This window comes from Hylobates moloch, unplaced genomic scaffold (genome assembly GCF_009828535.3).
Source record: "Hylobates moloch isolate HMO894 unplaced genomic scaffold, HMol_V3 SCAFFOLD_12, whole genome shotgun sequence".
Taxonomy (NCBI): domain Eukaryota; kingdom Metazoa; phylum Chordata; class Mammalia; order Primates; family Hylobatidae; genus Hylobates; species Hylobates moloch.
This window is the reverse complement of record NW_026652287.1, coordinates 1,328,691-1,342,421: the sequence shown is the minus strand read 5'-3', so window position 1 is coordinate 1,342,421 and position 13,731 is coordinate 1,328,691. Positions and strand designations below refer to the sequence as shown.

The 13,731-nt window shown below is 52.0% G+C and overlaps 1 protein-coding gene across 5 annotated transcripts in view; it reads left to right on the top strand.

Annotated features, from left to right (window-relative positions):
• The window catches only part of SFSWAP (splicing factor SWAP), an 87,240-nt gene extending 73,939 nt beyond the window's left edge, over nt 1-13,301 (top strand). For all 5 annotated transcript variants that reach the window (XM_032168256.2, XM_032168255.2, XM_032168254.2 and 2 more), the window contains 4 exons: nt 372-497; nt 10,771-10,944; nt 12,586-12,658; nt 12,980-13,301. In XM_032168256.2, the coding sequence (XP_032024147.1) occupies nt 372-497; nt 10,771-10,944; nt 12,586-12,658; nt 12,980-13,045 (439 nt within the window). In that variant the 3' untranslated portion in view covers nt 13,046-13,301. The remainder of the gene's footprint in view (nt 1-371; nt 498-10,770; nt 10,945-12,585; nt 12,659-12,979) is intronic.
• Nucleotides 13,302-13,731: the final 430 nt, after the last annotated feature.

Sequence of the window (13,731 nt, the reverse complement as noted above, 5' to 3'; positions counted from 1 at the left end):
ACCAGCCTTAGGTGGTCATAAATTGCATACTCAGACCGTGGCTCATGGGGAATTGGTTGCCATTGACCATGTGAAGCAGCTCCAGCCTCCACGCCAGTTGTATATTGGTTAAAAGTTTATCCTTGGTGTGATAAGTGTGTGGAACGGGAGAGAGGCCATCTCTGCCTCTGAGATGGGATTCGGGTTTCAGTTCGTTATCGGCAGAGTAGTGAAGTTTGGCAGGGGTTCTCTGAAGCCTCAGGGTCTACGCAGGCACCACCCTGAGGAGCAGCCTCTGCAGATGGGGCCTGATCTCTGCCAGGGCAGTAGGAAGCGTGACACGTCCCGCCAGCCATGCCACAGAGCTGAACGCTGCCTCCTCCTTTGTCCAGGTCCCGCTCCCGGTCCCCTCGGAGGAGAGCCCACTCCCCTGAGAGACGGAGGGAAGAGAGGAGTGTGCCCACTGCCTACCGCGTGAGCAGCAGCCCCGGGGCCAGCAGGAAGCGGACCCGCTCCAGGTAGGCCACTGGGTGTGCACACAGGTGCCAGATGCGGGCCAGGTTTCCCTGGGTGGAAAGGGCGTCTGAAGGTCGGGTATCTGTGAGCAGAGCTGTGGATGACCAGAGGGAGGTGCTGAGTCCCCACCACCATGGCGTGGCCATCACTGTTGACACTTGATCACACTGAGCTCCTGTGTCTGGTGGGCAGGTGTCACTCACCCACTGGGGCTCTGCACGGCCTGGCTTCGCGTCCAGCTTTCCACTGTGCTGGTACCTCGGCTGTGTCCACATGCAGCTGCTGCCCCTCTACCTGCTGGTGGAGAGGACAGGAAGGCACAAACAGAAGGAAAATGCAAGCTTCTGGTCCTAAAGCCTCCTGGTCTCAAGGACAGTCACTGTGGTTGCCTGGGTGCTGTGTGACTGCGACCACGGCCCAGGCTGGAGCTCCCAGGAGAGGCCGTGGAGTCCTGCTGGGGCCTAGAGGGCATGGAGCATCCATCCCTTACCTCTTGACCACTAAGGAGACCCTATCTTGGTTGGAGCAGGAGATGGAGGGAGGTTGGCGTTCATGTTCATCAAGTAGAAGCCCTAGCCGTGGTGCCTGGCAGGGCCTCTGACAGCCCAGGGTGCCACGGGCTCACCCCTCACTCAGTGCCTGGCACTCAGTAGAGGTTCCACCTTTCACTTCAGGAAATACGTCCACCATCTGTCCTCTCGCCCCGGCTTCCAGTAGCTGTGGACGGCCACCTCCATTGGTGCCGCCAGTGAGCACTACCCTCTTGGCCGTGGGAGTGCCATCTCACGAGTGCCTCCTCTGGTTCTCACCCACTGATGTCGCCACCCAGTGCCTTGCGTGGGGCAATCGTGCATTTCCACTCTTTCCAAGCACAGGGAGCTTGTTTTGTGTCCCACGTGGAGTTCGTGCAGCCTCCTGGCTGTGTGGGTGGACCGTGTCTGCGTCTGGAGTCACATAGAGAAGGATGGAGCGTTGCACATCGTAGCCTTGAGTTTCTTAACACGGTGCTGCTAAGTGCGTGGGGGTCAGGACACTTAGGGTCCCAGAGCCTTCCAGAGGACGAGCCTTACATTGCCAGGGTCACCAACACGCTGGGACCCTCCTTCTCCTGGAACAGATGGCCCCAGCCATCACCCACACTGCCTAGCCACAAGGCACACACTAGGCAGAGAGCCGCAGCAGGTCCTGGGCAAGAAGAGCGTGCTGCGGTTGGCCTAGTACCACAGTTCCCTCCGTTGACAAGATGTGATTTTTTCTTAAAACAGAAAAATTAGCAAAGGAACCATAAAGCAGATAGATACCAGCAAATGTTTCATGTACAACTGGCTCTGTTTGTAAATTACATTGTGCTTAGTAATCCTACACTGAGCATTCATGTCTCCTCTCATACAATCTGATGAAAATTACAATGTTAGAATCCATCCCTTAAGTAATTTCACATCAGAAATTCACCATCACCTTTGGTATATGTGAAGGGCATGGTTAGAAATTAATTCCTTCTGTCTCAACAGAAAAGGCCTTCCTTTGCCTTCACATTAACCTTTGCTTTAAGAGAGACCTCGTGGGAGCAGGTAGTGATTGTATCTGGAAGTAGCAGCGTCCCGACGGCAGCCAGCACGCTCAGATGCCAGACTCGCGTGACCCGCTGACATTCTCACCGAGCGCTAACAGGTCACACGAGAGAAGCAAAGGGTTAGACTCAGTGCAGTGCTGAGCCCTGAGCTGCCCTGCCCAGACAGACGGAATTAAACCTGCAAACCTAACTCTGCAGAGTGTTAAACTGTGATTCACTAGGAACTCAGTAGAGGTGAATACGTGTGTAATTACTGGTCAATTTTGTAGTCTTAATTACAAGCCCCCAGTTAGTCTGTAAATCCAGAATATGGGTTTGGTTTTGTTTTCTTTGGGGGGTGTTTTTTTGAGACAGGGTCTCACCCTGTTTCCCAGGCTGGAGTGCAGTGGCGTAATCACAGCTCACTGCAGCTTCTACCTCCTGGACTCAAGCCATCCTCCCACCTCAGCTTCCTGAGTTGCTGGGGCCACAGGCTCTCACCACCGTGCCTGGCTGGCTGCTCTCAAGCTCCTGGCCTCAAGTGATCGACCTGCCTCAACCTCCAAAAGTACTGGGATTGCCGGCATGAGCTACCGTGCCTGGTACAGAATATGTTTTATTAGCAATCGTTATATTAATCCTACAGCCAGGCTGTGTCCCTGTCTCAGAGTGGGCGTCCACTTCCTTGCTGCGGCACAGTGCACGTAATTCAGCTACCACGTTGCTGTCACTTTAATGCTGTGACAGCACCAGACCAAACCCGGGGAAATGCCCACTACCCAGATTTGACTCTTTTTTCTTTTTCTTTTTTATTTTTATTTGAGATAGGGTCTCACTCCCATTGCCCAGGCTGGAGTGCAGTGGCACGAACTCAGCTCACTGCAGCCTCAACCTTCTGGGTTCAGCTGATCCTCCCACCTCAGCCTCCGGTGTAGCTGAGACTACAGGCACATGGAACCATGCCCAGCTAATTTTTTTGTATTTTTAGTAGAGACAGGGTTTTGCCATGTTGCCCAGGATGGTCTCAAAATTCTGAGCTCAAGCAATCTGCCTACCTCAGCCTCCCAAAGTGCTGGCGTAAACCATCGTGTCCAGCCCTAAAGGGTCATTTCTGTAAACTAATTATTGCCTGATTCTTTCACTGACTTCTTACTTTGGAATTTTTTTAACTTACAGGAAAGTTTTTAAAATAGTACAATGGGGCCAGGCTCAGTAGCTCACACCTATAATCCCAGCACTTGGAGGCCAAGATAGGAGGATCACTTGAGCTCAGGAGTTGGCGGCTGTAGTGTGGGCTGTGATCGTGCCTGTGAATAGCCACTGCACCCCCCACCTGGGCAATAGAGTGAAACCCTCTCTTTCAAAAAGAAGTGTACAATAAACACCCATATGCATAAAATCTGTAGCTCAGTTCCACAAGAGCTGACATTTTGCCACATTGCTCTCTCTCACCCCTTCCCATCCCGCCCATCCCATCCACTCCCCTCCCTCCCTCCTCCGTTCGTATGTGTATTTCATGACCTTGGCATTCCTGAGAATTCCCGGCCAGCTGCACTATAAATGGTCCCACAGTCGGGCTTCGTCTTGCTATGTCCCCGTGGCTGGGTTCAGGGCGGATGTTTTGGCTGCATAGGCGACATTGCGTAGCTTCCCATTGCATCACAGATCAGGAGACAGAAGTGTCCATTCGTCCCGTCATTCATGATGCTGAGTTTGACCACTTGATTAAGGCTGCATCTGCCCCTTCGTCTCCCCACCGGCGAGGAATCCAGGAGGTGACACTGAAGCAGCGCAGCTCTCCTGCTCCCAGCAGCTGTCTTCTCATTTGTCTCAGCATCCCTGGATGACCCCTGCCTGAATCAGTTTTTACACTGCTGACTGCAAAATAGTGACTTTCCCTCTGTCTTCTTCCTTCTGTGTTTATGCTGAAGACCCTGCCCCTTTGTTTAAATCTCACCACGGACTCAGGAGCATTTTTGGTTTTGATGTTTGATTTGTTGTGTGATAATCCATTGCTATTATTATTCTATTAGATGGTGACATTGTCTCCAGTTTGGCCAGTGGCAACCCTTTCAAGTCAGTTCTGTTCTTTTGACACCTCCCATAGTTCTTTGCGTTGTTGCTTTTGGTACAAGATGTTCCAGGTTTACCGGGTGTTTTCCCTTCTCCAGCCCTGGAATCTGCCATTTCTTCAAGGACCTCTGGTTCCTTTTAGTGAATATTTGAAAATCCAGATGTGGATGTATGAGGAATTTTTAGGAGTAAAATTTGGTACAGTGTGGAAATATGTAAAACAACATTCATGAAAGTTATTTTGAGTATGTCATAAAAGTGTTTTTCAGCCAGGCACAATGGCAGGCACCTATAGCCGCAGCTACCTGAAGGGCTGAGTGGATCTCTTGAGCCTAGGAGTTCACATCCAGGGCTTTTCACAAGAATGTTGACCAAATCTTCTGGTAGCACACTTCAACAAGATGTCCCGGTTATCTTATTGTAGCAAATACAATGAATAATTAGTTACAAGTTTTTCCCATTGAGTTTCTAGTACTTAACACTGCACAAGGCACATGGACAACTATTTGTTGAGCGAGTGAATGGGAGTTTACTGCTGCAGTAAAGATCTTTCTTTATACATGAAATGTTAATTCAAGGTAGACTTTGCTAACTGAAGGATGCATAACCTAATTCCCTAGAGCAACCACTAAAAACAAAAATGTAGCGAAAAAGCCAATAGAAGATATAAAGTAGGATTCTAGATGCTTTCTTAAATTCATGAAACAACACAAAAGGGCAGGTGGGGGAAAGAACAAATGGGACAAATAAAAAGCAAGATTGTAGACTTAAAACCATCTGTAAAATAATTAAATGTAAGAAGACTAAAGACTAGTTAAAAGGCAGTGATTGCAGAGTGGATTAAAGAGCAAGACCTGGCCTGGCGTGGTGGCTTATACCTGTAATCCAGCACTTTGGGAGGCCGAGGCAAGCGGATCACCTGGGGTCAGGAGTTCAAGACCAGCCTGGCCAACAAGGTGAAACCCCATCTCTACTAAAAATATAAAAATTAGTCAGGTGTGGTGTCACATAATCCCAGCTACTCGGGAGGCTGAGGCAGGAGAATCACTTGAACTTGGGAGGCGGAGGCTGCAGTGAGTCGAGATTGCGCCACAGCCCGCAACGATGCAAGACTCCGTCTCAAAAAACAAAAAGAAAGAAGGGACACTCTTTAAAAAATAGATGAAGAACACTTCCCATCTCATCTCTTGAGTCTATCATAACTCTCATAACGAAGCCAGATAAGGATTCTGTGTTTGGGGGAAGGAGTGTGCACATGCACCCGTGTCTGTTCACAGATCAGTACTGTGTGCGCCCGTGTGTGTTCACAAACCGGTACTGTGTGTGCCCGTGTGTGTTCACAAACCGGTACTGTGTGTGCACCTGTGTCTGTTCACAGATCAGTGCTGTGTGTGCGCCCGTGTGTGTTCACAGACCAGTACTGTGTGCGCCTGTGTTCACAGACCAGTACTGTATATGCGCCCGTGTGTGTTCACAGACCAGTACTGTGTGTGTGCCCGTGTGTGTTCACAGACCAGTACTGTGTGCGTGCCCGTGTGCGTTCACAGCTCGGTGCTGTGTGCGTGCCCGTGTGTGTTCACAGCTCGGTACTGTGTGCGCGCCCATGTGTGTTCACAGCTCGGTACTGTGTGTGCGCCCGTGTGTGTTCACAGATCGGTACTGTGTGCACCCGTGTGTTCACAGATCGGTACTGTGTGCGCCCGTGTGTTCACAGATCGGTGCTGTGTGTGCACGTGTGTGTTCACAGATCGGTACTGGTGTGCATGCGTGTGTGTTCACAGACCAGTGCTGTGTGTGCACATGTGTATATGTTCACATACCAGGACTCTCAAGAACATAGATGCAAAAATACTTCACAAAATATTAGCCAACTAAGCATTACTGAGACTCCTGTTCTCCACAAGTTGATGCAAAGATGCAGTGCAGTCCCACTCAGAGCTCCCACGGCTTTTCTAGAAATTGGCACACAAACTCCGAAGCGTGTGTGGAAATGCAGATGACCTGGGAGAGCCAAAACAACCTCCTTGACAGAGGGCAGGATTTCAAGACTTACCAGAAAGCTACAGTAACCAAGGCAGCGTGGTGTTAGCATGAGGATACAATAGAGCAGTGGGATGGAATAGAAAGTACAGAAAAAAATTCCCATACCCAGAGGGCAGGGGGCGAGGACCACCGCCACAGCCATTCAGTGAGGAAAAAGAGAAAGGAAAGTCTTTTTTTTTTTTTTAAGAGACAGGGTCTCACTCTGTGGCCCACGCTGGAGTGCAGCAGTGGTGTGATCTCGGCTCAGCCCGGCTGACTGCAGCCTCCTGGGCTCAAGGAATCCTCCCGCCTCAGCTGGGACTGCAGGCACATGCCACCATGCCCGGCCAATTTTTTTTTATTATTTGTAGAGACGGGGTCTCGCTCTGTTGCCCAGGCCGATGTTTAACTCCTAGGCTCAAGCAGCCCTCCTACCTTGGCCTCCCAAAATGCTGTGACTGCAGGCGTGAGCCACAGCACCCAGCCAGGAAAGTCTTTCCAACAAAACTTGCATGAACAGCTGGATATCGGAATGGGGAAAAAGTGCACTGCACACTATATGCAAAATTTAATTCAGGGCGGATCAGAGATCTAAACAAAAACTAGAACCATTAAGCTTTTTGAAGAAAACACAGAATATGTTCATGAATTTGAGGGTGGCAAAGATTCCTTAAGATGTGGAAAACCCTCTGATAGGAGGAAAAAGCCAATTAGACTTCATGGAAGTTTAAAAACTTCTCTCAAAAGGCACAGTTAAGAAGATGAATAGGCAGGCCGCAGGCTTTGCTGCATGTGTCTCTGACAAAAGCCTGTGTCAGTACCAAAAAGACAAAGGACCCAATTAGAAGGGGGCAGATGACTCCAGCCGACTTCACAGAAGGATCTCTTAAATAGCGGGTAAGCACATGGAAAGATGTGGAATGGCATGAGTCACCAGTCAGGGACATGCCGATGAAACCACCGAGACAGGACTGGACGGGGGTCGCCCGTCCCTGAAAACCAGGACGGGCTCTGGGGAGAGAGGGCACGGGCCCAACGGCTACGCTTTCAGACACTGGGTTTGGAAACGTTTGTGGTTTCTTGTGAAGTTAAGTATACACCTACTCCCTGACCAGCTGTCCTGTTCCTAGCTGTGAACTCCCGTATAAAGTCAACATTTAACCAAAAACACTTTGATTCATAATTACCGAAAACTGGAAACAACCAAATCTCTATTAACAGGAGAATGAACCAACAGATGATGGTAGCATCCTGTCATGTAATACTATTCATCGGTAAAAAGAACAAATTGAGGATCCGCCCGCGTCATGGAGGAGTCTCAGACATGCTTTGCTGAGCAAAAGCAGCCAGACACGGGCCAGGCACAGCGGCTCACACCTGTGATCCCAGCACTTTGGGAGGCCAAGGCAGGAGGATTGCTTGAGCCCAGGATTTCCAGGCTTTTTTTTTTTTTTTTTAGTAGTAGAGACCCCCATCTCTACTTAAAAAAAAAAAAATTAGCCATTTGTGGTGGTGTCTGCCTGTCGTCCCAGCTACTTGGGAGGCTGAGGCAAGAGGATCACTGGAGCCTGGGAGGTCAAGGCTACAGTGGGCAGGGATTATGCCCCTGCACTCCAGTTTGGGCAACAGAGGGAAACTGTCTCAGAAACAAACAACAGAAAACCAAGAAGCCAAACCAACAGACAGACACAGACATAGTGTGGGGTTCGTCTACATAGAGCTTTAAGCTGTGCCCTAGAAACCAGAGCAGTGGGGAACGCTGAGGGTGGAGAAGGGGTATAGAGGAAGTGGCATTGAGGAACCTTCTGGAATGAAGGGACGCCCCTGTGTGGATAGGGCCCAGGTGTCAGGGTGTGCGCACTTGCCAAGCTCGGCAGCAGCACCGAGGACAGCGTTTCACCCAATGGATGGTGGCACCTCGGTGCTTCAGAAACAATGAATGAGTTGCTCCGTTCCTTCAGCAAGGGCTTAGATCAGATTGTAGCAGAATTGAACCAGTTTGCAGTTAAGGATTAGTAACCTGCCTTTTGTTCATTGTGTAGCCACATAAACTCAGCTGGATTGGGGGAGTAAGTCATTTTGGACACATGTCACATGCTGGTATATATTTTATTTATTTGCTGCTTCGTTTGAAATCCTGGCACGTGTTTACAGACAACAATTTCACAAAACATTTTGCAGTTTAGAAAACTGGCTCTTGCGGCCGGGCGCGGTGGCTCACGCCTGTAATCCCAGCACTTTGGGAGGCCGAGGCGGGCGGATCACGAGGTCAGGAGATCGAGACCATCCTGGCTAACACGGTGAAACCCCATCTCTACTAAAAATACAAAAAATTAGCCGGGCGAGGTGGCGGGCGCCTGTAGTTCCCAGCTACTTGGAGAGGCTGAGGCAGGAGAATGGCGTGAACCCCGGGGGGCGGAGCCTGCAGTGAACCGAGATCGCGCCACTGCACTCCAGCCTGGGTGAAAGAGCGAGACTCCGTCTCAAAAAAAAAAAAAAAAAAAAGAAAACTGGCTCTTGCGTGCAGGCCCCACGTGCGTGTATTGAACACTAAGAGCAGCATCTCCATTTACAACATTTTGTCGTCACTGGGCATGTCGGGCAGGCTTCCAGAAGATGCCAGGTCGTCTGTCTGGGCCCAGCTCACCAGGGACAGCCCCTCCGGCAGCTGGATTTAAGCTGCCAGCGAGCACCGCCTCTGGCAGGTCCCACCTTGTTTGAATGGAGCTGGGTGGGAGCGCCCCAGGCCTGGCGCCGCTGCTTTAGGTCACTTCATTGGCACCAACACAGTCTGCTCACGCCCAGAACCACACAAGGGAGCCTGGACAGAAACGCTCAGTGCCCCTCTGCATATTGGGGCTGTCCCTACCAGGGCATGCTGTGGTCCCTGGCTGCCGCAGCTCTAAGTTCTGCAGGGCCAGACGCTAGTGGGGTCCTAGAGATGGGTAGAGGGCACAGCCCCTCGATGGGGTCTGCACCCCAGACTGTGAGCACAGCCCTAGCCATTAAGCAAGAATGTTCCAGATATCGGGGGGTGGCACAAGAAATGCATGAAGTTGGGAGGCCCTGATGAGGGGCAGGGCTTGGGGTAACTGGGCCTGTGCACAGGCCCTGGGGGTCTTCCTGGAAGGTAGAGGAGGCCAGGCCGGGAAGGGGCTTCGTGGCACGCAGAATCATAAGAGAGGCCAGACGCTTGCAAGCTGTGCAGATAGCAACCCCAGGAGAGTCAGACACCAGCAGGGAACCACAGTTCCCCCTTCAGGTTGGCACATTGAGCAGTTTGGGTCCACCTGGATAGTGAGGGTGAGGCTGAGCCAGGGAGGGCAGCTTCTGCAGCAGAGGAGCCCGCAGCCCTACTCCTAGGATCTGTCCTGTCCAGGTACCAGCAAGCAGGACGGGAGGGAAGGAAGGAAGGGAGGGGAGAGGGGGAGGGGAGGGAAGGAAGGAAATTAGTGATGCAAATGACCCATGCAAAGACTCTCCAAGAAACACTGTACTCAGGGCCAGAAGCACAGCTGCAGCGTCTGTTACAGATGAATTCTGAAAGAAGATGCCAGGTAGGGCACCTCAAGGCCTGGAGGGCCTCACGGGAAGGGCTCAGGCCTGTCTCCCTTTACCAAGTACATGTTCACTCTCTTAGGTGTTTGTAGGGGAGTGGCCAGGACAGCCACGTGGCTCAGGTGTGGAATGGAGCTAGACCAGGCGGAAGCCGAAGGGTCAGCCTGTCCAGGCAGGAGAGAAGGATGGTCTAAGGGCAGGTGCAGGCCGGAATGTCTGGAAAGCATTTCTGGTGCGGGATTGTCAGTTTGGTGACGTGGACTCTGGGAAGCAAGGGGACAGGGGACAGCAGTCAGAGCTGAGCTGCTGCCCACAGAGCAGGCTCCACTGCCCAGAGGCTAAGCGGTATCACCAAGCAGCGGACAACTGGCAGATCAGGAAGAAGCACCACTCCAGCCTGGACAACAGAGTGAGACCCCGTCTCTTAAGAAAAAGGAAGAAGCAGCACCAGAAACTGCGCCCTCTAGTCTCAACTGTCTGGGAGGCTGAGGCAGGAGGTTGCTTGAGGTCAGGAGGTGAAGGCCGCAGTGAGCTGTGATGGTACCACTGCACTCCAGCCTGGACAGCAGCGCAAGACCCTGTCTTTTAAAAAACAAAAAACAAACAAAAAAAAAAACGCTAAACTTTGATGTATTGATACTTTAATAAATTTCCTGTATCTTTTTGGAAATTTTTATTGATGAAACATAAGTGGCAAAGCACTATGAACTGCCTGTGGTTGCTTATCTTAGGTATTTTACATGTAAATAAAATGCTGGTTGCATCTTAAATACCACAAGTATTTTACTTGAGGTCCTAAACGGGGACGAAGCTGCTTCCAGGGGAGACCATGCCATCTTCAGTGTCCTGGGTGGTTTTTGTTAAACCCATGGATCGATTCCCCATGTCGTCAGTTACTGGTTAAATGAAATAAGTAGCTCTAAGAGAAATTAATGGGTTTGGAGTGGTTCCGTCCCTGAATTGTGCCTTGATGAACTCTTAGCCAAAAACTTGCTCAGATCCGAGCTTCTCCCTTTGTGCTCTGCCTTTAAACCAAAGGTACATCTCTCACAGAAACACTTGCCTTTCAGAAGTCCCCACGAGAAGAAGAAGAAGAGGCGGTCCCGGTCGCGGACCAAGTCCAAGGCCAGGTCTCAGTCGGTGTCACCCAGCAAGCAGGCAGCTCCCCGGCCCGCGGCCCCCTCGGCCCACTCGGCCAGCGTCTCCCCTGTGGAGAGTCGGGGCTCCAGCCAGGAGCGCTCCAGGTAACCCCTGTCCTCTAGCAGCTCTCCGGGGAAAGGCAAGGGGCGGCCAGCAGGGCTCTCCCTCCTCCCGGAGTCCTTGTCTATGTCAGTCCTTGTCTGTGTCCGGGGGCACCAGCCACAAAGCCAAACCGCACCCCCTCTAGCAAGGAAGTGGCCCTAGATGTGGCTTCTCACAATCCATGAGCACTCAGAGGAGCAGGTCCTGTAGTGGGGAGACCCTCCTGCAGAGCCCAGGAGTGGAGCAGTCCACTTTAAGCAGCCCAGGTGTCACACACGTGCCTGATGCCCACCAGGCACACTGGACTGTGCAATGACCAGTAGACCCGGAACTGTCAGCAGGTCCCCAGGCTGCAACGGCCGGGGCCAAATGACGCCAACCTGTCACCAGGCATCACACCTGGGCAGCAGCAGAGACGTGGGCATCCCAGTCCCGGGCTAGTTGATAATGACTTCAGGTCAGACACCCTCCACTGCCCAGGCACCCACACCCTGAAGGGACCAGAGAGGGCAGCATCTGGGAACAGCTGCTCCCTTTAAACTGATTGCTTCCATAAATGTCAATCATGGGAGTGACATGCAACTGTTCCATTCTAGTGGCAGAGGCCTCAGCTCATTTGAAATGGATTAGAATCTAAGAGGTGGCACCTTTAGAGTTAAAATGTAAATCAGGCTGGGCACCGTGGCTCGTGCCTGTAATCCCAGCACTTTGGGAGGCCAGGGCAGGAATTTGAGACCAGTCTGGACAACATGGCAGGACCTTGTCTCTACTAAAAATAGGTGGCACGTGTCTGTAATCCCAGCTACTCAGGAGGCTAAGGCAACAGGATTGCTTGAGCCCAGGAGGTAGAGGCTGCTGTGAGCCATGACGGCACCACTGCACATCAGCCTGGGTGACAGAGAGAGACCCTGTCTCCGAAAATGTAATAATGATAAAATGTACATCAGTGCAGGAGGCTGAGCATCGCTGCAGGGAGGGGGTGTTGGCTGCAGCACACAGACGCCTCCTGCACGGGCCGAGGGCACCCACAGCCAAGGCCGTGGTTCTGGGAGGGCTGCACTATTCTACATCTTTCCTTTCTTTGTTTCTTTTTTCCTTTGTGTTTAAGGTAATTTTATATGAAAATCTTTTTGAGTTAGATTTGCAATTTGTAAACGTTTCAGATGAGTATAACACAGCATGTTTATGATGCCAATTTTTATTGAAGGATACTGGAGGGCCAGGCGCAGCGGCTCACACCTATAATCCCAGCACTTTGGGAGGCCGAGGCGGGTGGATCACCTGAGATCAGGAGTTCGAGACCACCCTGACCAATATGGTGAAACCCCGTCTCTACTAAAAATACAAAAATTAGCCGGTCATGGTGGCACACGCCTGCAATCCCAGCTACTCAGGAGGCTGAGGCAGGAGAATTGCTTGAATCTGGGAGGCAGAAGTTGCAGTGAGCTGAGAACGTGCCATTGCACTCCAGCCTGGGTGACAGAGTGAAACTCTTGTCTGGAAAAAAAAAAAAAAAAGGATACAGATGCAGTGGGCGCTTCTCAGTTCTGGAGCTGGGGTTTGGAGGTGGGGATGCTGTTCGCTGGTCCTGGCTCAACGTCTTCACACGGTTGTCAGCTCTGCTCTCTCTCTCTCTGCACTAGGGGAGTCTCTCAGGAAAAAGAAGCGCAGATCTCTTCAGCAATCGTTTCTTCCGTGCAGAGCAAAATCACTCAGGTCAGTGGGCACGCCCCCCTCCCGCTCCCAGCCTTTCATCAAGGGGCCTTGTGGTTTCTCTTTTGCTAATTTTCATTCCCTGTCCCTCCTGTCATCGACACCGGCATGGGACAGGGATCTCGGGCAAAATGCCACAGGCCCTGGGTGAGGCCGAGGGCAAAGCCGTGTGGCCCGCACCCTGCACAGCCAGGCTCCTCCGCCGCCCCCATGGTGCTAGCACCGTCTTTGGTCTTGACCACCAACTCGCTGATGAATTTCTTCACCGCGTGGGCTGTCTGGCCAGGTCTTCACAGGTTCTCCTCTGTGTCTCGCCCTGCACAGGATCTCATGGCCAAAGTCAGAGCGATGCTTGCAGCTTCCAAAAACCTGCAAACCAGCGCCTCCTGAGACGGGGCCAGCGGAGGCAGAGCCGGGAGGCTGCGTGGGCTTCTGGGCAGGCTCACGCGGACGCTGGCCACACCATCCACCTGGCCGCCTCCGTGGACCCTTGGTGGCTTTTGTAAATTAATTTTTGATGACATTTTAAGTTTTAAGATTTCTGACCAGCAGTCTCTTACCTGTATATTTGTAAATATATCATGTTTCTGTGAAAATGTATTATGAAATAAAATGGGAGGAAACACCTTTTCTAGCTAGACCCTGGCGTGTTTCTTCCTTCTCTCCTGGGTTGGTTTCTGGGTCTGTTTGACCGTTTGTCGTCTGTTATACGTGTAGTCATGGAGGTGTGGCAAGGACAGGTGGGCAGCACTGGGCCTCCCTGTCCTGGGCCCCCAGCCCTCCGACAGCAGCCACTGGACTCACCTTCCCCCTCTCCACGCCTCCTGTGGTCACCGCGCACCCCTTCCCAGGCCGTCAGCTCCCCGTGGGCATGTGTCCCTGCCAGCACCCATGCTGCAGCTGCTGGACAGGCCCTCCCTGCGGCAGTGACACACAGCAGGGGAGCAGCCCAGCCCCACCTCACCATGCTGAGCACCACGTGTTGCCTTGAGCGCTGGCTGCTTGCTCCTGGCGCCTTTCCTGACATGCAGATGCCCGGGACTCCACTGCAGGCTTCGGCCCCCCAGTGGAAACAC